General features: G+C 41.4%; 1 protein-coding gene across 1 annotated transcript in view; it reads left to right on the top strand.

Moving 5' to 3' along the window:
• LOC118209725 (NACHT, LRR and PYD domains-containing protein 12-like) overlaps positions 1–9,637 on the top strand; it is a gene marked incomplete at its 3' end in the record, with an annotated part of 29,078 nt that extends 19,441 nt beyond the window's left edge. Inside the window, exons 9-10 of the mRNA XM_035385295.1 lie at positions 7,779–7,952; positions 9,493–9,637. Coding sequence (XP_035241186.1) covers positions 7,779–7,952; positions 9,493–9,637 — 319 coding nt within the window. The remainder of the gene's footprint in view (positions 1–7,778; positions 7,953–9,492) is intronic.
• Positions 9,638–24,754: the final 15,117 nt, after the last annotated feature.

Here is a 24,754-nt window from a genome sequence, read left to right as displayed (position 1 = left end):
CTTCTATTATAAACTTTTATCACATCCATACATATATTTGAGCCTGTTTCTGAAGTGACTCTGCCTTTAGCTGTGTGTTAAGTAGGTGGTATACTTAGTAAGAAGTATAACTTTTTGAGAAAAAAGACGCAATGAGAACAACTGAAGTTCTCCCTGCCCCCCAGGGAGAACTCCGACCTCCCCCTCTCAGCTATTGGTCCAAATATCACACGGTTGTTTACGTCACGGTTGAGAGTTCAGAGGGCAGACTTCACATGCTAATGTACGGAGAGTCAATGCCAATCTCTCTTCTGTAGAGATGGGATTTCTGTGAGTTCCCGCATGTTTGATGAATGGTGCTACTCGTTTCAGCAAGTCATCAAAATGCCTAGCACACATTTGGAAATAAGAGAAGTGGACCCCTTTGTCTCAACTCCACATTTGCCGAATTTACAGACAGAACTCTCCATTCTCCATCCTACTCTGATTTAGAGGGCAAACATACCATCTCCTTTGCCTTTTTTTCTTCTTTTGCATAGCTAGATAAACTAAAGCAGCTTTAAACACTTTAAACTTTTTGTTTTGTGTTGTGATCTCGCGTAGCCCTTCTCTTTATACATCCATGGCGTAGCCGCGAGACGGAGGTCTGGGCGAGATTCCAGCCCCAGTTAATAGCTGCCTCGTAAGTATTCTGCGCCCCCCAGCAGCGTGGAGTGACATCAAACGGTGCGGTGTTCTCACTGAGTATACCGACAACGGTGTTGGTGGACATGTTCGCCGGTGGTTCTCAATCCTGAAGTTCTATCTTCTTACTGAGTATACCGCCAGCTTTAGCTTGCAGTGCAGTGAGGAGTTTGTCACATTAAACCAAAAGTAAAAAAGAAAACTTACTGTCCACTGTGAAAGATGTATCTTTTTCATCTTTACTTTTGGTGGTAGCTGTGTCAGACATCCCACAGCATTGTAAACTAACTCACTGTCCACTCTGAAAGATGGCAGCTACACTTCTGGGATGGGACGGGAGGATTAAGCCCAGAGAAAATATTATAGATAAGGTAGATGGGCCCTTTGCCCCAATTCAGAGAACATAGAGTATAAGAAAAGTGGCATTTTGGGTCAGAATAACTGTAGAACTGTCAGAGTTTAGTCCAGCAGGACGTCTAATTCTCAGGTGCAGAGTGCTGCTGTTGGAGAGTGTAGCACAGACATCTTCCCCAGAGCATCATCAACCTTAAAATCCTCAATTTCACTCTTCAACACTGAATCATTGTTCCATTTCACATATTACTGGGGAGGTGAAATGTTCTGCCCACAGTGTAATCACAATGGGCGTTCCACACAAACATAAAACAGACTTTGCATCTGGGTTCACTTTAACAGGACGTTTAACAAGGAAGTATGCAAAATCGGAGTAGATTAAGCTATTAAATAATTTAACCTCTTAGCTCAAAGCCCCTAGTGGTCTAGATTACTGAACTCAGACATGCTACTGCAACCAAAGTACGAGTTAACCTTCCTCCAGTGTTTGTTGCTCCCCCCCTTATTTTAGTGTTCATGGCCAAATTTGGCCGGTCTGTTTAAACTGCTCTTATATTAACACAAAAACTATAAATCATCACCAAATTTTGTTTAACACCTTTTTAAGCTGTGAAACAATGTCTTCAACTAATGGTTAACATGAGTAACTGTAGTGTATATACAAAGAACAGACACTGACAATGTACACTCCTGTGCAAAAAAATGGGCCAAGCCCAAAATGGCAAAAAAATTAAGCTTTTAATGGTCTTAACAAGAAATCATTGGTCAGAAAATTATCAAGAATTTTAAAAATGCACTCCTGAGACCTCCTGTGCCACCATTTGCTCATTTACTTTTGCTGCAGTGAACTGTTTGGGGAAAAGCTAGAAACAGGGAAATTCACTTATACGGTAGACAAATTAACATAATGTCAAATAAAATAGTCATGTTTTGTATTTGGTTGCATATCATTTGCATGCCATGACTTCCTGATGTCTGTGACCTATCAACATCATCAGAGTCTGGATATTTTATTTTCAGGTTGTCCTACAAGCAATACAAAAACTCTCTGCATTTGAATGGATCTCTATGGGAATTGGGGGGTGGGACTAGATTCAGCTGTAAATTATGCTGATACAGTATGGAACACATATGTTGGCTAATGGCTTTAAGTCATCAAGGGTCCAAGGCATCAAATGAGCCTCAAACCACCGTGCTGCTGCCAGATATGCAGTAGATACTACAAACATTGTTTCTCCTGATTAATTTTCCTGTTGAACTCAATGGAAAAAATATTCAGGAGAACCAATGCTTGTAGTATCTACTGCATGTCTGGCAGCAGCACGGTGGTTTGAGGCTCATTTGATGCCTTGGACCCTTGATGAGTGAGAAATGAGAGTCATGCAGCGACTGATTCCGACTTCAGACTCCTAGTGAAAAATATTTAATCTACTGTGCTTTGTATGTGAATTCCTACAGGAACCTCACACAAACAGGTGGCACGAGTTAGCCTACTATATAATTTGCATATGACAGAAGGGTTGATGATAATATAGTCTCTAGGCTATCAAAAGTGCAAATTATTTAGCAGGATGTGACAATTTCTTATGAATTTGTAGCGTTATTAGTGCAGAAGTTATATTTATTTCGCAGAGCGATGTTGTAATATAGCCAAAATTGTGATTTGCCGTTTCAGTTTTGCACTATTTATTTTCATTCTCTGTCTGCCTGTCATGATTTTATGACCCATAATTCCATGCAGAATCTACTGAATGCTGTGCCGTTCACAATTGCAACGGGATTGTCGGATATGATTTTATCTTCCAGCTTGGCCATGTTTGTATTTATTTTGGCTAACAGCGTTGTGTTTGTTTCCTGCCTCATGCATTGCTCTTCAAGCTGGCTGCGCTAATGTTTAGACAATGCTTGTGAGAAAGCATGTCAGTGGTGCCTAGGGTCCTGGCGTGGTTTTTCTATAAAACAGCCTTCTGGTTTTGTTTGGCATGTGCGCTGGGAGAGCGGTAGGCATTTATGGAAACTTTCCCGAATTTCGTTTTGCTGCTTGTGCGTTCATGCAACTAATACCACACACACACAAACACACACACATGCTACCCAACCTCCCACAGTTGGTATAATTCTGTTCAAATCCATCATTGCCATCTCTATGTCTTAATGGCAATTGCATTGCACATGTTTGTAGAGAATAAAATATATCACTCCTTGGGAGCCAGATTCTCTAATCGGAGTCATTCGTGTCCATATTAGCCGCAAACTGAAATAACCAGAACAAGACAGCACAACGGGGATGCTTTTCAGCCCTTTCTGTCGCTAAGGCTCTCTCTCTCTCTCTCTCTCTCTCTCTCTCTCTCTCGTCAGTCAGTCAGTCAGTCAGTCAGTCAGTCAGTCAGTCAGTCCCCGGTCTCAGACGCCTACTGGGAAAAGAACACACTTTTAAACCCAGGACTGATTAGTAATGTTATCCAGGTGTGTGTGCCTACTTAACCAGTAGGTGTGGTCCTCTGATTGCCCTGAACCTCCCTCACAAACCAATCCCTGCCACACAGAGTAATCTGATGGATCAATCTTCATGTCAAAACATGCAACTCAAACTGATTAAAATAAATAGAGGCTATATTAATTTACAATATTAAATCTATTAAAGGGGAATAGAAGCACTCATAATGTGCTCTGGTTTGTTTGCTTTTTACGTTATAAAAGATATGGCCCTGCCTTCAAAACTGAAATCAATGTATTTACTAGAAAAAAAGCTAAAAATTTCCTTTTTTGCATGAGGGTGCAGCCATCCTGAAACAAGTTATGTTGTGATGTCACTAAATTTAAATCTGTCTCTAATCGATTGCCCTAATTGACTTGCCAAAAGAAATGTATGGTAACATGAAATGTGTGGAGTTGTGAAAAACGTTTGAAAATCTTTAGCCTAGTTGTACGTAAACTTCTGCTGCCAGCTGTAAGTTTTTTCTCCAAATGTTTCAGCAGAAAATTAGAATCATTAGGTGTATTGTTTCTCTTATACAGTCATTTTTTCCCAGAGGAGCTGCCAATTCTGCTAGTGAAACTAACAATTTGTCCAGTGAGTACCTCAGTAAGGGTGTTACCCCAAAACTTGATCTCTTGTTACCCCAAAACCAGTTCTCTGAAACAATGAGTGGAGAGATCCACCTATGGGGAATGTCATCCAGTCTTGACCTTTGCAGAAGCATCCAATTGCACCAAGTCTGGCTCTGACGGACAGTAGCGTGTCCAATGCTAAAGGAGGCCACACTGCAGCGCCTGGTGTTTGCTCTGTTTGCTCTGTTTCCCGCCTTTCTACGCTGTAAAGCGTCTTTGTGACGGTCTGTAAAATGTCTGTCTGTAAAAAGCACCATGCAAATAAAACTGAATTGAATACTCCTCAGTGAACATATGCACTTCTCATGCACGGCAAGCAGTGCAGTCTTGGTGGATTTCTCCAACAGGGTTACGATTGTAAGCTAAATTTCTCTTTAATCATTTTGTGTTTGAGACACACCTATGGGGAAGTATAGACAGCTCCCAGAATGCCTTATGCTCACAGCTGAGATGCTGTCAGGCCAGCAAGGGATGCCTCCTCCTCTGAGGGGAGGGTGGTGTCTGGCACATCCCATGTGGGGAAGTACTAAAGCCATTCCACTGCCCAAAGCTATAGCCAGGACCCAGGAACAATATGAAGTACTGAAACCCATAGCAGATGAGGGGAGATGTGTGCGTCTCACACAGAGCTCACCCCCAGAACTGAGTGGGCTACCGGCCTCCTGGTGACGTTCAGATGATAGAACCTAGCAACACCCAGCCTGCAGCTGAATAAATTTCCTGCAAGGAGACCCCATGGAATAGGGCCCACAATGCAGCCGTGCTCCTCGTAGAATGAGCCCTCAGGCCCAATGGGGGCGTTATCGTCTTTGGATCATATGCCATAACAATAGCTTCCACAAGCCAATGGGACAGCCGCTGCTTAGAGATGCTTTCCCTTTGCAGGCAGGGGCCCAGGTGACTAAGAGCTCTTTCTATAAGCCTTAGTCTTTGCCATATACATGTGGAGAACACACACAGGACACAGCATATGCAGCCTATGCTCCTCTTCAGAGGAGAAAGATGGTGGGTGAAAAGCGGCAAGCTCCAACATCTCACATGTGAAAGGAGGGAAGCTTTTAAGCATAATGGCTGGATTGAGCTTAAGAAAAACCCAATCCATATTAGGGGAGAATATTGTGCATGAGAGATGCACTGAGAGCACGTGGAGGTCACTGACTCACTTAGCGAAGGCTAGTGCGAGCAGCAACACTGTCTGGAGAGACAGCAGTTTTTAATCAATCTCATTTATAGGCTCAAACAGCCTTAAAGAGAGAGCCTCCAGCTCCAGTGATAAATCCCAAGGGGAAATGAGCTTTTTAGCAACAGGCAGAGAATAGTAAGCCCCCTTCATGAACCTGTGAATGAGGGGGTGCTGCCCCACTGCATAGTCTCTGAACCCAACATGCCAAGCAGTGAGAGCTGCCAGGTCGACCTTAATGGTAGTAAAGGATTTCACTTTATTTGTAACAGAGCACTGGTAAGGCACTGACTGACAAGAGGCACACCATCTTTAAAACACCTGACACTTATTGTCATAAAGTGGCCTGGTAGAGGGCGCTCTCGTGCTCTGGATGGTTGCAGCCACGTGAGGGGGAAGCCCTAATGTGTTGAGGTTATGCCTCTCACGGGCCAAGCTCATAGAGCTACTCGCTCGGGGCAGGGGTGGTGTATTTCCCTGTTCACCTGAGACAGGAGGTCCATACGTAGCGGGATTGCGGATGGCTGTACATAAAGGAGAGGGAAAATCACTGCAGTAACATTTCCACAATCTGGGGATTGAGACACCATTCCCCATTCAGTGGGTTTCCCCTTGACAGCAGATCAGTGCTCGTGTTCAGAATTCCTAGAACATCAATCAATCAATCAAATTTTGTTTGTGTGGCATATTTCGCAGCAATTGTCACAATACGCTTCACAGACAACCCTGGCCTAAACCCCCACAGGAGCAAGCCTAAAGCAGCATGCGTCATGCGCAACCACAGAAAGAAAACAAGAAACAAAACAAACAAAAAAACATAAAAATCAAATGTGGAGAAATGTCCTGTTTTACCGATTTCACATTTAACCAGCTTAATTGGGACAATGCAAGTGACAAATGTTTAATAAAAGCTGAACAAAGTGGGGGCTTCATTTCTCTAAACATAGTTCTTCAGGATCACTTCTCTTGCTAGGCAGAGGGTAGAGGGCACAAATGGTCATAATACAGGAAGAAACAAGGAGATTCCTCAAGAAAGTTTTCACATAACTTTCAAATGCCACCACTTATTTAATTTTTTGTGCAGTTTATATTACTCCACAAGGTAGCCAAACATTTGGTAAGGGGTTTATAAATGAATTAATACATCAGGCCTTTAATTATCATTATTATTATCATTGTTACAATAATAATTAAATTCAGTGCAATAATTATCCTTTTATATTCGCAAAAGCATGCGAGAAAAAAATGAATGGATGGATTATAGGGCAAGGTCATGCAGAAAATAGGTGCAATGTGTGGATTTTCAAAAGACCGCATGTTTTTACAGATCTAGTTTCTCTCAGCAGTAAAGTGACAAGTGACAATAATCAGTTGTGGTGTTATCATACAGCCACTAGATGGCGCTGCAGTGTAATTCCAGTTGAACACTATCATGCCGCAGTTGCATTGCTGGTAGATCGTGCCAGATCTGACCAATGATATCATGACTGCTTAGATAAAACCTTTGTGTTATTGTATATACTGGTGTATATATTTAAGTTGTCTGTGATAGTACGCTGCTTAGTTCTTCGCTGGCTCCACTAGCTAGGTTGGTTCATGAAGTAACGTTAAGGTAGGTTGGGCTGCTAGCTAGCTAACTCGTGCCTGTGAGTCAAAGCCAAAGTTAAATTTACAACAACAGCAACAATTGATCCGGTTGGATCTATGGTAAGTGAGGTCCAAAAACGCACCTGCAATTACCACTTCTCGCCATTGGCACCGCCATAGAGAACGAAACTGAAATCTTCGAGATTGTAACTTTAAATAAGAATTGGCAATTTTGTATTGAATGCGGTTTCATTTTACTTTTTTGAAACTTTTAAAATGAATGCCAAAAACACTGTATTAGTTAACCACAAATTGTTTGATAACTTGATGGTTACAAGATTAGGAAGAAAATATTATCATGATAACAGCAGTGTATTCAGCTAATGGGGTTCACCTGTACATTAATAATTATATTTATCGATTCATGGTGATGAATATTGAACGTTTTTAAAAGGTATAGATGTTCATGGACCAAAGAACATGTCAGGTGAGGTAAAGTGCACCACAAAAATGCTGTTTCTTGTGTTTGCAGATTAGATTAATGTTTGCAAGTCAGATAAGTTCATCATATGAAAAGGGTTTGGCAATGAATCCCTTGCAGTAGACTCCCAACCTTGTGGTTTCACCGTATTTATTGGTGAATAGAGCCCAGTAATTGCCTTAGACTTTTGTGAATTAGTCAGAATACTTAATGAACTTAATTTACACACCCCCTCCCTGTTTTTGTGTGTACATCTCAGGAATGCGTAGGTGCATATATATCAACTGAGTGTCACAGCTGTGAATTTGTGTGTGTGCGCGTCTGTGTGTGTGTGTGTACATGCGTGTGTGTATGTGTGTACGTGTGCGCGTGTGTGTGTGTGTGTTTGTGGTCTCTCCACAGGCTGGGTTGGTGCAGTCTCACAGAGGGCTGCTGTGATATACTGGCCTCAGTCCTGCGTTCTCCTCACTCAGAGCTGAGAGATCTGGAGCTCAGAGACAATGAGCTGCAGGATTCAGGAGTGACAGCGCTCTCTGCTGGACTGGAGGACCCACACTGTAAACTGCAGAGACTGGGGTGAGTACAAACACACACCCCTTCAATAAATAAGGGCTACAGCGTGACTAAATGCAACACTGATGTCAATGTTTCTAATGTGAAAACAGACACTCTACAGAACTGAAACAGCATGTTCCTGTTCTTCCTCTTGGAAGAATAAGACTCTATACACATGAATGAATAAAATGAATTAGTCCTGTTTCCTGAACTGTAGTGGGGTGTTAGTCTCTCATAGCCAGACCCATCTCCACACTTTGTTTCAGCGCTGTGCCAGCGCTGGAGAAAGGTCTGGCTCAACCCATTATCATTCCGCTATAGAGGAAAAAAACGCTCTGGCTTGTTTGTATTTATTTAAACCAATCACAATCGTCTTGGGCAGCGCTAAGCCCAAGATGCAGTGACGGTGCCCTTGCAAAATAGTGTCGTAATGGAGTACTGGCCAGCAGCTATTTTCTCGTCCGTGTCTGGATCTTACCCGACGTACGCTGCAGCTACCCCCCTTGACTGCAGGGTTTTCACCTGGTCCTCCATTATCGCAACCAAAGGGGACACTACCAAAACCATGGCATTTTCACGCCATGTCTCTGTGTTTACTCTCGCTAGCTCACTGCAGTCGATAGGCCATGCTTGGTATATGTAACTTTTTCCATAACCGGTGGGCAAACATGCAAGAACGTCCCTGTCAGACAGCAAATGTTCTAAACATATTCTTTGTATTTACAACCATTCACTGAAAGAATCAAGCAGGCCTGCCTTATTGCACGATCCAAATCTTCGTCAAAACCTGCCATTTTCAGCGTGCAGGTTGCTAGCTTGGAGGTTGTTGTTGTTTCACGTAGCGACGGGGACTTTGAAAACAGTAACACGCAGATAGCGGAAGGGGAGGTGAATTCTGATTGAAATAGTCGGCCAATGGCAGGCTTATACCCACAGTCTGGGTCCTGTGAGTCAGACTAGTGGGGTGTAAACTCAAATGCGTCTGATAATGACTCACTCCACATCCATTTTATTTTATATATATTTACACACCGCTATGTGTTTGACTCACACAGCCCTGTTAGTGTATATTAATGTGTGTAAGGTGTGTAACACACTGATATGTTTGACACACACAGCCCTGTTAGTTTATATTAATGTGTGAAAGGTGTGTAACACACTGCTATGTGTTTGATACACACAGCCCTGTTAGTTTATATTAATGTGTGTAAGGTGTGTAACACACTGCTATGTGTTTGACACACACACTGCCCTGTTAGTTTATATTAATGTGTGTAAGGTGTGTAACACACTGCTAGGTGTTTGACACACACAGCCCTGTTAGTTTATATTAATGTGTGAAAGGTGTGTAACACACTGATATGTTTGACACACACAGCCCTGTTAACTTATATTAATGTGGGTAAGGTGTGTAACACACTGCTATGTGTTTGACACACACAGCCCTGTTAGTTTATATTAATGTGTGTAAGGTGTGTAACACACTGCTATGTGTTTGACACACACAGCCCTGTTAGTTTATATTAATGTGTGTAAGGTGTGTGTGTCCTTCTCTCTGCAGGCTGTCAGGCTGTAGAGTCACACAGAGAGGCTGTGATTCTCTGGCTTCAGCTCTGTGTTCAAACCCCTCACACCTGAGAGAGCTGGACCTGAGATACAATCACCCAGGAGACTCAGGAGTGAGAGCGCTGTCTGCTGCTAAACTGGACACACTCACACTGCTGTAAGTACTGAGAGTTTCCACACTGCACCTCACAAACACACACACACACACACACACACACCTGAAAGAGCTGGACCTGAGATACAATCACCCAGGAGGCTCAGGAGTGAGAGCGCTGTCTGCTGCTAAACTGGACACACTCACACTGCTGTAAGTACAGAGAGTTTCCACACTGCACCTCACACACACACACACACACCTGAGAGAGCTGGACCTGAGATACAATCACCCAGGAGACTCAGGAGTGAGAGCGCTGTCTGCTGCTAAACTGGACACACTCACACTGCTGTAAGTACAGAGAGTTTCCACACTGCACCTCACACACGCACACATACAGACACACACATGCACGCATACACACACACGCAGAAGGGGTTGGGGGGGGGGATCTACAGTGGAGGGTGCTGCGCGGGATCACTGCAGTAAATAGTTTTATTTCTGTGATGAACCCGGCAGGATCCCACCATTGTCCATTCTGCATGGAGAGAGAAACTGTTAATCATTGTTTTTCGGGGTGTGCCAGACTTCAGCCTCTCTTTTCTTTTTTGGAAAGTTTATTTTGGTTACTAGGAGAAACATTTACAAGTAATATTTTTATCCTTTATTTCCAATAAAAACAAAGACAGATAAGTGCCAGCTCATTCATTTAATTTTGAGGCGAGAATAGCTGTTTCTACAATTGGGGAAAATATGATTGGTGGAGGGGACAGACAAGATGTGGTTGTTGTAGTTAGGGGTTTGGTCAGGGACACAGTGATGGTGGAGTTTCAGTATTACAAAGCAATGGAGAGCCTGAGTGTGTTTCAGAGTGTGTGTGTTATAAGGGTGTTTAATGTTCAGTGGAGGGGTGGGAGCTATTTTTGCACATGGAATAGGGTGAGGGAATGGAATAAGTTTCCTTTGTGAAAGATTTGTGTGTTTTTCATATGATCGTGGTTTTGTGTTTTATTGTGTGTTTGTTTTTATTTATGTGATGTCATTGGTGTGTTGAGAGTGGAAATAAAGAATAAAAAATTCTGTTCTGCTGTTCTTACAGTGTGGACCATGGAGGAGAGAACAGGACCAAACCAGGACCCAGGAAATGTGAGTGTGTATTGAACACTTTCCATAGATACACACTCTGCTGTGTGTGTGTGTGTGTGTGTGAGTAAGAGAGACTTCTCTCTTACACACAATCAGAAACACGCATGTACACAAACGCACACACAGACTTACTATGACAGCCCTTTCTCTCTCACACACATGAGGTGAATATTAATAATGATAATTAATCTCATTAATGTCTCTGGTGTGCAGACGGCTGTCAGCTCACACTGGATCCAAACACAGCGCACAGAGCACTGTCTCTGTCTGAGGAGAACAGGAGGTTGACACACACACCGAATCCAAACAAAGCGTCCAGATTCCCATTTATGTTTGTGGGGAACAGGAGGGTGACACGCACACCGGATCCAAACAAAGCGTCCAGATTCCCATTTCTGTTTGTGGGGAACAGGAGGGTGACAGGCACACCGGATCCAAACACAGCGCACAGAGATCTGTCTCTGTCTGAGGGGAACAGGAGGGTGACAGGCACACCGGGGAGAGAGGAGCCATATCCTGATCATCCAGAGAGATTTGAGCACTGGCCCCAGGTTGTGTGCAGAGAGAGTGTGTGTGAGCGCTGTTACTGGGAGGCTGAGTTCAGTGTGTCTGGGGGGGGAGGGGCTTGTATAGCAGTGACAGATAAAGGAATCAGAAGGAAAGGAGAGGGTTCTGACTGTAGGTTTGGAGAGAATAAAAACTCCTGGAGTCTGTGGTGCCGTAAACTCAGTGTCTCTGATAAACTCAGATACTGTGTCAGGCACAATGAGAACCTAACACACATACCCGTGCCCCCCCCCTACCGCAGAGCAGGAGTGTGTGATGATGGTAGAGGTGTGTGGGTGTACAGGGTAGGAGTGTGTGTGGACTGTCTGGCTGGCACTCTGTCCTTCTACAGCGTCTCTGACTCTGACACACTGACCCTCCTGCACAGATTCCACACACACTTCACTCACACACCCCTCTGTGCTGGATTTGGAGTGTGGGACTCCTCCTCAGTGTCCCTCTGCCAACTGGAGTAGAGACACACACACACACACGCACACTCAGATACACATAAGCCGCGTTTCCACCGCAGGAACTATACCCCGGAACTAGGAACCTTTTGAGGAACTCAGTGCGTTTCCACCGCAGGAACTACGGTCTAAATTTAGTTCTGGGTGCTTTGTTTTACCCCCCAAAAGGTTCCTGCTCAGGGGGTAGTACTTTCCGAAAGTACAGGAACCTTTTGGGTTGAGCTTGCAGCGCTGAACATTTCTGATTGGTCGAGTACTCACGGGATTTTTTTGTGTCTATTTTCAGGCGCCATGTTTGAAAATATGCAGGCGCAAACCAATTAATTTTCATAATAACTTCAAATCAAACTTGTATGTTATGCGGCGCAGTAGCCTACTTTTGGTTACAGCCTGCCAACGTCTTGGAATTATAACGTGTGCTCTTCTGTTCTTTTCTTGCTTTAGTATTCGTTTTATAAAATGCTAAGCATTCGTGCTGGGACAGCATATTACGTACTAAAACATTCAAACGGATTAATTCGGTTGCTGAATATTTTCTTCCGGATTTTCTTAGCCCGTTGTAATTGACTCAAAACGTTTGATACAGTTATGTGAGGTATGCGGTAGTTCTGCGTAATTCACATTGGTGATACAGTAAAAGCAAACTGGAAATCACCTTCCGCACTTTTTGTCAGGGTAAAATAATAGGTTAATTCTAGTAATCGTACCTTTAGCTTTTTCAGACTGCCGTAATTTTACTCTGCCATTCTTCAATTCCACAAAAAGACCAGGAAGACTATGGACTAATTTATGGTGCATGGTTCGCATCTGGAGGGCACACTTCGCTGCTCGGCTAGCAGTAACTTCGAAGGAAAACAAACGGTGGCTGTACCACTACTAATTTAAATTTTCACGCAAGTCCGAGTTTTCGTTCTATTCTTGTCATTTTGCGATTAGCCTATATGGAATTGACGATGAGAAAGTAATCAAACAGCAAATTGTTTACAACGTGTGCATGTTTTCTGCTGTTGTTGCCAGTTAGCCTATATTGGAAATGTGAATGCATTCTGTCGCTTCGGATGTCAAGACATGAAAGCGAATGTTCGCATAAAAACATAATGAATGTGTTTGAGAGGATATATAAAACAGTTACAATCTGACTATTGGTCTGTTATATCCTATTTGTTGCATAACGGTCCAAGTTCAACTACCAACGACAGTTTTGCTTGACAGCGGCAAAATATGCCCAAACGGCTGCAGAAGAATATTTCAATTCCATGTGATTAAATCGATAAAAATCAATAAATACAAAAGTAACCATATATAGTCATTGTTGGTAACCCGTTGTATATAAGTGGAATAAACCCCTCCGGGCTGTCCCGGTTATTAGAAAATAATGTAGGCTACTTCGGTGGTATGGGGTTACAGAAGAAATCATATGACAGATGGACCGACGACAACGTCGCTTTTTCATACGTCAGTGGGCTAATTTGCCTAATCTTCGCGGGACTTTAGACCCCGGTGGAAACGCAGACAACCATTGGCTGAAGGAACCTTTTAGTTTCTGGTAACGTAGTTCCTGGGACTGAAAGTTCCGGGTAATTTTGGTGGAAACGCGGCTATAGACACACCCACACCTACACACACTCATGTACACATACACACACACACCACACACACCACACTCATATATCCACTCACACACACACACCACACACACTCATATACACATACACACACACACCACACTCATGTACACATACACACACACTCATATACCCAATCACACACACCTACACACGGAAACACACAATCTCTCGCACACACAAACACACATTCACCAGTGCACTCTCACGCGCACACACGAATGCATGCATATGTACACACTCTCATAACCGTATGCACACACACACATACACTCTCTCTCTCATACTCAGTCACTCACACACACACCCTCTCTCTCACACACACTCACATCCACAGTCACACACACATTCACACAAACGCACGCACACACACACACAAACTCATGTACTCACGCACACACACATACATGCGTGCAGAGACACAAACACGTGTCAACACACACACACACATTCTCATTCCCATACGCATGCACACACATGTATAAACACACACACATTCCTCTTGCCCATACACACACGTGCGCACACACACACTCATGCACTCACACATACGCACTCACACAGACACACATACATGCATGCACGCACATTATACACATGTCTACACAAACATTCTCATACCCATACATAAACACACACATGTATAAACACACAAACACACATTCACAAAGGCACTCTCACGCACACACACATACACATACATATACTCATTCTCAATCGCACACACACACTCACATCCACAGTAATTCACTCAACCAGACGCACACTCACACACACACACAAATGTATAAACACACACAAACACATTCTCATACCCATACACACACACACACACACATGTATAAACACACACACATTCTCTTGCCCATACACACACATTTATGCACTCACACATACGCACTCACACAGACACACACACATACACACACACACATTCACAAAGGCACTCTCACGCACACACACATACACATACATACACTCATTCTCAATCGCACACACACTCTCACATCCACAGTAATTCACTCAACCAGACGTACACTCACACACACACACAAATGTATAAACACACACAAACACATTCTCTTACCCATACACACACACACCCGTGCACACACACACACATACTCATGCACTCACACACATGTAGACATACACACATACATGCGTGCACACGCACACACACACTTTCTCTTACCCATTCACACACGCAACCCGGGCACACACACACACACACACACACACACACACACACACATACTCACGCACTCACACATATGCGCACACATACTCACATCCACAGTCACTCCCACAAACATACGCATGCATGCACAAACATTCACAAATACACACACACACACACAAACACACTCTCACCCAATCACACACACACACGTCGACACACTTGCAACCTTCCTTGACCAATGCCTTACCAGTGCAATTTCAGCTGTACCCAATATTAACCTCAGTACAGCTTAAACCCTGTACATAAGAGTATGGTCTTTCAGCATCTTCAGGTTATTTCAAATGTTAAAGGTGTGTTAATGTACTTTTGATTATTAAAACATGAATATAACACTGAGTGTAATAATGGCAAAATATGGCAGGGTAAAATGTTTTTGAACTAATAACTCTCTCCTGTATCTGCATCTTTGTATAAGAGAAGCCAGTGCCACTCCTCCAGTTAAATGTGCATTTTACTAGTTTTTACAGTTGCTTTCATTCATTTTCATAAGAGTTCCAATGTGCAAATTTCTGTGGGCAAATGCAGCTGATAGGGAGAATGCAGAATGGTCACTGCAGTGTACTTATTTCCTTTCATTACTGTAAACAATGATGGGTTGAGTTTCCTTATTTATTGGGTCTGTTGCTTTTATTTTCTGTATTTTCAATAATCTTCAATGATTAAACCTGAATTATAATAAACATCAAATGTGTTGGTGTTATGATTTATTATTGTGTGATGTATTTAACTGCTGTGACGGTAGTATTTATTTCGTATTCTGTATGGGATTATGTTTGGGCGAAATAAATTGTGGAAATAAATTATTATTTAATAAATTATAAGAAAAGTTGTGTAGGTCTGATGAGTGGTTGCTTCTGTTATTGTAGTGTAACCACAATTCAATACATTTAGAAAAGTCACTACTTGTCTATTGAGCAGTTGTGTTTATATTACCTCTCAAATAAATCATTTTCCTGCAAGTCTTAACCTGTATCTGCTGCACATCAGTTGAATGGATTAGACCGCGAAGCCAAAGTCAAGGAAGAAGTGTAGTTTGCATGACATCCAGTCTCTGAGATGTTCCTGAGACCCTACAGTTTTTTTTTTTCATTTTTTCAGATGCATTTCTAGTAACTGCAGTCACACATTACAAATGCATTACAGTATGATATGATTGCTTTGACTCAATGTGAAAAACACAAATTGCTGTACTTACATACAAAGTGCAAAATTGCACACTTAGTTTTCACAGTACTGTCACTTCATATTAAGACGTCCAAATTGTTATTGCTAGACATGCAGATCGTGAAATAAAGTCAACATGTTTGCAATCCTGTCTCGTCACTTCCAACCACATTGCCCAGGTGAGTTTCATTGCAGCACGATTGGTAATCCCTTCAGCACTACATAAAAGGCTGATTTACAGCACTACATTCAGCACTTTCTGACAACATGGAGCAGCCCAATGCAGTTGGTATTGATGGACGAATTTAGATCTTGATCAAATGAATTTAGAGCCACTGTGATTGACCATGTTATAAATCCAGGCCTAACGATGAGAGAAGCTGGAAGGATTGTACAGCCAAACTTTAAAAGGTCAACAGTGGCCTCAAGTAAGAATTTTTAGACTGAACATTGATTAGTCAATAATTTACTGCAAAATGTGATACTGTAATTACATTTGATGAAAAACACGTTTTCAATGTACAAAAATGCCAAGTTACTCACCCACGCAAAGCACAATCTATAAGTCATTACTTCAAATCTACGCCTGCCATTAAAAGTATTAATATTAAAATTGTGCCAAGTTACATGAAACAATATCGGCTATCTTAACTCACACAAATTAAACAAGCTGTATTCCACAGCAATGCTGCCCAATGTTTCCTAAATTCTTTCAAGTAATTTGGCCTTGTTAAAACATTGTCTGGATAATTTGTGAAACATAGCAGAACAGCTGTGGAGGTGTGGTATTCGAATCTCTTTGTGCATGTGCGCGTGTGTGTATATGTGTGTGTGTGTGTGTGGGTGGGTCTGGGGCCTGGCAGGCTGTGTGTTAATGTACTCTGAGGCAGTGTGCATCAGTGTGCTGTGTGTGCTCTGTATACAACAACAATAAGCATCGTCAGTGCATCGACCAGTGCATTTCTTTGAAATTGCACCTCCATCCTCATGCTAAATGGAATTTAATAAAATCATTATATATCGTGGCAGGAGCTGGAAATGGGCAAAAGTATCAGCATTTTTTGACAACTATCAGATCTGTGAGTTTGTAGGAATACTGTAAACACAAAGCAGATGCATTCTGCCACCTGGTGGCCATGTGACAATGCTGCAAGTGCTCCAGAGGTTGAGTTTCAAGGCAGAAGTTGACAGATTCTCAAGAGTTCACTGAACTGAAAGTAAATTACAATGTAAACAAAAGAGAAAAAGTAAAGAATCATCAATGCCGTGCCTAGCCTTGTGTGCAAAGAGCAGTGGGTCCATCTTGTTTTTGGTATCATTGAGTATAAATGACAGCACTATTTTCTCCAAAAAATCTATTGCAAGTGATGTCAGAGTGATCATGCTGGCTTTTTAACATGATTTTTGACGGTACTATTCTTTAGAAGTATGTGGTCAAAATGTAACATTAATCAATGAAAGGGCAATGATAGATTATTTAGAATCCCAGCAATATACAAACTGTTCTTGATTGTTAAGACATCATCTTGGTAATTTGTGAGACACAGCAGTTCATAGCAATATATCCAGCAATGCTTAAAACATGAAAACAACTGTTGAGGTGCAAATGACAGTTGAACAAATTAAAGACTGCAGTACTTTAAGGCACAGGCTGTTCCTTTTAAATCTCACTGTCGCAGAATATAAATGTCTGGTTTGGCAGGGCATTTTTTAAACATATTGACAGGAACAAATTTGAAGCAGGTACACGAGGTAGACAGGAAAATACCAGGTCAGACAACCGTTTTCCACAGTTACAGGTTTTGTTACAAGGAGCACCAGCGAGGTACACATACCACAGCTTGCAGAGGAATTCTCTGAAGTTTGCTAATGCCATATGCCAGCAGTTTCATTATCAGGAGCGAGCTTGTCTGAGTAAATGTTTCCCTGTTTTAATTACATCAAACACCCATGTGATGGAGCCAGAACCATGACATGACCTTGTTTTAAATTAATATTCCTATTGATATGAATTTGTTTTTTTTCTCTTTCTTTTTTTAAATCTCATTATGAAAAATAAAAAATCCATAGTATTAGGATAAATTGTAAATCCTAGAGTGGAGGTTTTTACTATAAGCCCCTTGGGGTTTCTTACCTCTCCTGCACAATCCCTGCTATGTTTGTGTTATATACTTTTGTTTTATCACTTACTTTGTGCGAATAAATAAATAAAAATTAATTAATTAATTGAAAAACGTTATGTTTAATCTTGATGCTTTGCTTTTTTTTTTTAAATCACACCTTTAATAATGTAATAACAAGTTAATAGATTATACACATTAATAGATTATTTTACTCTGCTTGAGTGAGAAAAATGAACATTTATCACATTTCAGCTTTTGAGCATGTATAATTAGTAATGGAATAGGACAGAAAAGCTGTTTTTCATACCAGAGGAAGACCTTTCATAAGTGGCTCTGACATGCAGTCATACGAGCGCCCAACGGGGGTCGCTAGAGAGCAATGAAACGCAGATCCATGTCTGACTGAACCCTCCCGTATCCTGGGCAACACAGGTACCAATCGTGCGTCTCCCTGTGGAGCTACTGGCCACAGTTGGCACTGGCACGGTCCGAATTCGACCTGAGGCCGTGAGGCTCATCCATGCACCTCAGTGTGGTGCCTTAACCGAATGAGCCATCCAGCAGCCCCAAGCCTACTTTCAATAAAATTACACCTTACCAGCATCCATAAGAAATACAGACTACCATACAGAATGCCAAATACTATGTGCATTGATAGGACCCATTCAAAGCAGGCACATGAGGTAGGCAGAAAATCATCAGGTCAGATGACATTTTCCCACTGTAACAGAATTTAGTACAATATGTACCAGGGAAATACCCAATACACAGCATACAGAGACATTCTCCAAAGACTCACTAAGTTGTCTCAGTCTTGATAGTAGTTTCTAAGCATCGCACATCATAAGGTCACATCTCACAAGCATAGAGGCTCTGTCTGTGGTCACACACGGATGTTACATCAGTAATTAGGCCTCTCAGCACACAACACAACAGCACAGTATAGTGCCTGGGACAGGGGTGGTATAACCCCATGGTGGGTGCCAGAGCTTTTCGGGTCCTCTCAGGAGTGCACTCGGGACAGCCCTGAGCTGCATTCCATCCTCCTCGTAGCTCTTCATCGCTCTTCTCCCTCATCGCCACGGTAACTGGGAATGTGGAGTCTGGGACAAGGCCACAGGCCTAGGCAGAAGTGGCCAGGAGTGCATACAGAAATACAGAAACATATACTTCCCTTCATTACGTTAAGCTGCCAAGCAGCTGTACACTGCAGAACACAGTCTGAAGTGTATTACGGTTTTTCTCAATTGTTTAAACACGTTTTCTGAATCTATAGCTCAATTTCTCAAAACTCTACACACAAAGCACAGCAACAGTTAACCTTTTGCCAAAACTATACAAATCTCTTGCATGTTCTCTCTTCTCAAAACTGACTTTTCCATCAAAATGATTCACACAGGCCTCATATGAATAGGTCTTATTGAGCATTAATTACACACTGGTGCGATAAATTTAAAAACACAACCATCAAAATACTGTATATATGTTCTGGCCTCATGAGGTCATGTTACATATTCAAGTGTATAGAATTGTGTAAAAATTGCTTATTTTTTATCCTTTTTTGAAGTTTTAGTTTTCTTTTCGAGGGGTCCCAAAATAGGCTGCAATTTTACAGCAAATATAAAGACTATTGCCATGATACAATACAGTAAATATATCATCATATAAATAGTGCATTTTCTAATTCTAATTCAGTACAGTACAGCAAAGTGTGTGAACTGTTATCACTTTGAGTGTTGTTGTTATTGTGTATGATACAATGCACATTTACTGTATTGTCCTGCCAATGAGGTCCAGTTAGGCTGCACTCACAACCCAGGTTCCATCATGAGTCATACTGAACATTGTTAGAAGTGTTTTTTTAATTTTACTTATCAGTGCAATTATGAGTTTTGCCAAAATAGATAACATTTGTGTCTTCTCAAAACTAGAACATGCTTAGACTGTGTCAGTCTGGACAATGGACGTATTGATCTGTTATCATATATGAAATCAATGAACAAATTCAAAAAGGTAACAAAGCAAATCTTTATTTGTTACTGTAAAATAAATCTTTGTTCAGCAGACTGCAAAAACAAAAATCGTAGTTTGTAGGCCTGTAAAAAAAACAAAAAAAAACAAATACGTGATCAACCAAAGTTGCACATATTTCATTTGAAATATTAGCTCGTCTCCCTCTTCTTCGTCCACCTCATCCACCTCGTACACGTACACCTCCTCCTCTACCTCTACCTCTCCGTGCTGCATGTTGCTCCATTGTTTACCAACACAATAGAGGTCACCGGTGGTCTCGTTTATGCTCTGACATATAATTGAAAAGTTTAGCCAATTGAGTTTGAGCAGGTGTGGCATGAGTGAGACCTATTGGTACGTAGAGTTTGGCATTTGAAGGCCAGTGTTTTCCATGTGAACAAACAAGGCTTGATTATGAAAATTGTGCTAAATGATGAAATTTTGTGCTTAGAGTTGTGCAAAAATGTGATTTAGAATTTCTATTTGAGTGATAACAAAGGAATTGTGTTTAGAGTTTTGCAGAAATAGTTTTTGTTGTTGACACACGAGCTTCAAGTTTTCACCATCATGTGCATAGTTCCAGTTTTAGTGTGTAAACATTTGAGAAAAACTGTAATCACTGCAGGTTTCCCACTGAATCTACAGGAACTGAGGCAGAGCAGTGAAAGAATGGGCAGTGATTCACTATGTGCACTCATATAGACATGAAACCTGTTTTTTTGTTCAATCAAACATTTAATTATTTGCAAAATATTTTAGTTTACAGTCACATCTACAGCAATTTATTAAGACATGAGAACACCTGTGGAGTCTAGAAAAGAAAAATTATATTGTAGTTTCTCTAAACAGCCACTAGATGGTAGTGGAAGTTCAATTTCATGCTGAGCTATTTGTTTCATGGGCTCTTACAGTTTTTCTCCATTGTATACACACACAAAAATGAAACTATGCCCACAATTCTGAAAACTTGAAGCTCAGGAATCAACAACAAGACTCCAGACTTCTAATCTCTAAGCACAATTCCATTGTTTTCACTCAAATAACAATTCTAAATCACATGTTTGCAAAACTGTAAGCACAAATCTCCTCATTTAGCACACTTTGTTCACCTGGAAAACACTGGCCTTCAAAATGCCACACCCTAATTACCAATTGGTCTCACTCACTTCTCACCTGTTCAAACTCAATTGGCAAAACACTTCAATCATGTGTCAGAGCATAAGAGAGGCCTAAGGTGACCTCTACTGTGTTGGGGGAAATAATGGAGCAGCATGGAGAACAGAGAGGAAGAGTGAGAGCAAGAGGGGGGGAGGAGGAGGAGGAAGAGGAAGGCGAGCCAATATTTCTAATGAAATCCGCGCAACTTTGGTTGACCATGTACTCAATCATGACCTAACAATGACCGAAGCTGGGCAGTGAGTCCAGCCGAATTTGAGCCGCTTCACAGTAGCCTCAGTTATCCGGGCATTTAGAGATAAGAATAGGTAAGTAGCCACTTCAGTAGTTTTCTATACTCTCTACAGTAATTACAGTAATGTAACATTATGTTTTCTATGGATATCTAAAGTGCTTAGAGAAATGTATAGTGTAATGTTGTTTTGTCTTACATTTATGAAAAATGTGTAGCCTATGCTGTATATACTCTTCACAGAATAGAAAGACGACCAGCTAGAGGTGGCAGAGGCTGGAAATTTACAGATGAGCAAGAAACCACCATAATCAACATGGTGTTGGCTAGTAAATATTTGCTTTCTTACCTTTTTGTATTTGTGCACTGATTTCATCATTACATCCCCAGAAAGACAGTTTAAACATTTTATTACTGTGGTGTTTTTCATTTTACTTATCAGTGAAATTACTGTATGAGTTTTGCCAAAATAGGTAACATTTGTGTATAGTCAGAATTCTAACAATGTTGCAGTATCAGCTGTAAGTTTACAGTATGACTCTGGGAAGCTGGGTTGTGAGTTTAGCCCAATTGGAGCTCATTGGATAGACAAATGTGCATTGTATCCTATTCTGATACAATGATTGTGTCAATGCAATATTTATATGATATATTCACAGTATTGTATTACAATATGGCAACAGTCTTTATACTGTATGTACCACAAAATTGCAACCTGTTTTGGGACAAAAAAGCCCCTACACCTTAAAAAAGGAGAAAAAAGGGAAACAATTTCTACACAATTTTATACATTTGAATATGTAACATGGCCTCATGAAGCCAAAACATATATAAGCAGTATTTTGATGGTAGTGTTTTAAATTTATCACACCAGTGTTTAATTGATGCTCTGTAAGAGATATTCATATGAGCTGTGTGTATTGTTTTGGTGGAAAGAATCAGTTTTGAGAAGAGAGAACATGGTTTTGAGTGCAGTGTTTCATTTTGCAAGAGATTTGTGGAGTTTTGCCAAAATGGTTAACTCTTTTCAGTTTTGTGTTTAGAGTTTTGAGAAATTGAGCTATAGTTTCAAGAAACGTGTTTAAACGATTGGGAAAAACTGTAATAGTTTGAACCATAATCTCATGTTTGGGCTGTGGCAAATATAATAGAATCTGTATGACAAGTAAATTAAGCAGCACCATTAATTTTGCAGAGTTCTGAGAGCTAGCCTTGTAATAACTTCAATAATAATGTCAATAAATGGATTACACAAGCTTTCTCTGGTCAGCATGAAGTTTGGCTTTTTGGGCATTACTGTTGCACTATGAGTATCATCAAATTGTTGTTGTTGTTGCAGACATCATAAATGGTTGCATGTTTTCACTTGTGAGCAAAAACATGGACACTGATGTTTCTTATTCTGAAGGGACCCTTTATGTTGTGTAAAATTATAGATTCAGTGTTGACTTTTTATCTGTGGACAGAATTGCATAATTCTTTCTTAATTAGGACTATATGGACACAAAGGAATCCAGCACAAACACAGGAACATGCTAGCTCTATGCAGAGAGGACGTGAACCTGGGACTCGAACTCTGCATTTTTTTATCGTCACACAGATTTTTTTACCGTGTGTGATTTCAGGATTACACATTACACATCAGTGCTCTTATTTCTCTCTAGGAAGCCACAAATAAACACTAATGTGGGTAAAACCAGTGTCACAGTGTGGTGGAGGGTTAGGACCCAAATGCGGAGGGGGAAAAACTCAAACTCCAAAAAAAGGTAAGAACAAAAAACTTTACTTTGGAAAAAGGAACAAAAGGGGAACAAAGGGAACAAAAGGCAACTCTTCAAAATAAAGGAAAACATCGAACAAAAAAAATCCAAAAATCCATAAAGCACGTGGAAACAGAACAGGGCAGGGCAGGGCAAAAACACACAGGGCAGGAACAGGATCAGAAACACAACCGAACAAACTAACTAACAACGAGCAAGGATCCAGCACTGAGTTCAGGAGACGGGAAACTTAAATAGGCAGACACAGGAGGGCACAATGAACAATCAGGCCACAGAGAGGGAAGGGAAAACGAGACACCCAGCAAACAATAATGGGAGAATTGAAAACAATAATACAATTAAACAGGACACAAAACAGAAGTGCCACCATCTGGCGGCCCAACAAGGAAACAGACGGGAAAACTCAGAACCGTGACAACCAGTCCCAAAGTCAAACCTCACTGTCAAGTATTGGGCTTCAAAAGTGTCGAAAAGTGTCAATCGAAAAGACTGAGGGACAAGGCTCTTAAAATAAAAAGACTTGAATCGACAAAAGTAGTTTGTTTTTTAATGAAAGAAAGAGCGCTACGGAAAGGTGTTATTAGTGGGGTCTCATTGTCGGTAGATGCCGATTGTTTTTTGGAGGTAGAAGGAGTTTTAGGGGCAAAGCGGATGAAAAGCTATCGGGAGGGAAAAGAACAAGAACATGGATCAGTACTTTTAGAATTTGAGGGAGAATTACCAGAAAGAGTGTATTTAGATTATGTTTGTTACAGGGTGAGGGAATATGAGAGGGTTCCACTGACGTGCTATTGGTGTCAGGATTATGGACACGTGGCAGCAGTGTGTAGGAAAAAGGATCACAGGTGTAGAAGGTGTGGGAAAGATGGGTGTTCTGATTGTACGGTGTCTAAAGAACAGGCAATATGCTTTCACTATGGGGGAAATCATGAAGCGGGAGAAAAGCAGTGTGAAAGAAGGAAGAGGGAAAGTGAGGAGGAAAGAACACGAGTGCAGAATAAAATAACATGCAGAAGCAACGAAGAGAGTGAGGGCAGAAGTGGGAACTGAGAGGAAGGAGCAGAATAGAACTGGAATAGAGGGAAAAGATCAAGGGAGATGTGACAAAGAAATCATGCATTTGAATAGAAGAAGGTTTCTGGCATTTATTGCGATGTGATTAACTGTGCAAGCGAGATAGAAACAAAATCAGAGAGAATCAGGATGGTGGTGGATGCAGCGAAAGAGATTTTGGGTATAACGGATGTGAAGGGGGACGAAATACAAGGAATTTTGGCGAAAGGGTTTGGAGGGAGTCAGACGCCAGGGATATAGCGAAATAGCAAGAAATCGTGGTTCAGGTATGGGAGGGTGGGGCTGTTGTTTTATTAAATTTTTTTTGAGAACTAAATCAGATGCCAATGTAAACAGTAGGGGGCGGTAATACACCCATTTAGGTTTGCCAAGCGCCATTAAAACCAGAGAAGAAGAAGAAGAAGAAGAATAAGAAGAAGACTCGGGTTCTGGTTCCTTGTGTTCTTGTGTATGTATCTGCCTGCTTGTGTTCTTGTGTGTTCTGCTTGTGTTCAGCCTGCTTGTGTTTCTGCCTCTGTGTTTTCCGCCTGTGTATGTTCTGCTGTTGTGTCTCCTGTGTTCTGCCTTACC

The sequence above is a fragment of the Anguilla anguilla genome, chromosome 12 (genome assembly GCF_013347855.1).
Source record: "Anguilla anguilla isolate fAngAng1 chromosome 12, fAngAng1.pri, whole genome shotgun sequence".
In the NCBI taxonomy this organism is placed as follows: Eukaryota; Metazoa; Chordata; class Actinopteri; order Anguilliformes; family Anguillidae; genus Anguilla; species Anguilla anguilla.
Note: the sequence above shows the minus strand (reverse complement) of the source record. Positions and strands in the feature narration are given on the sequence as shown.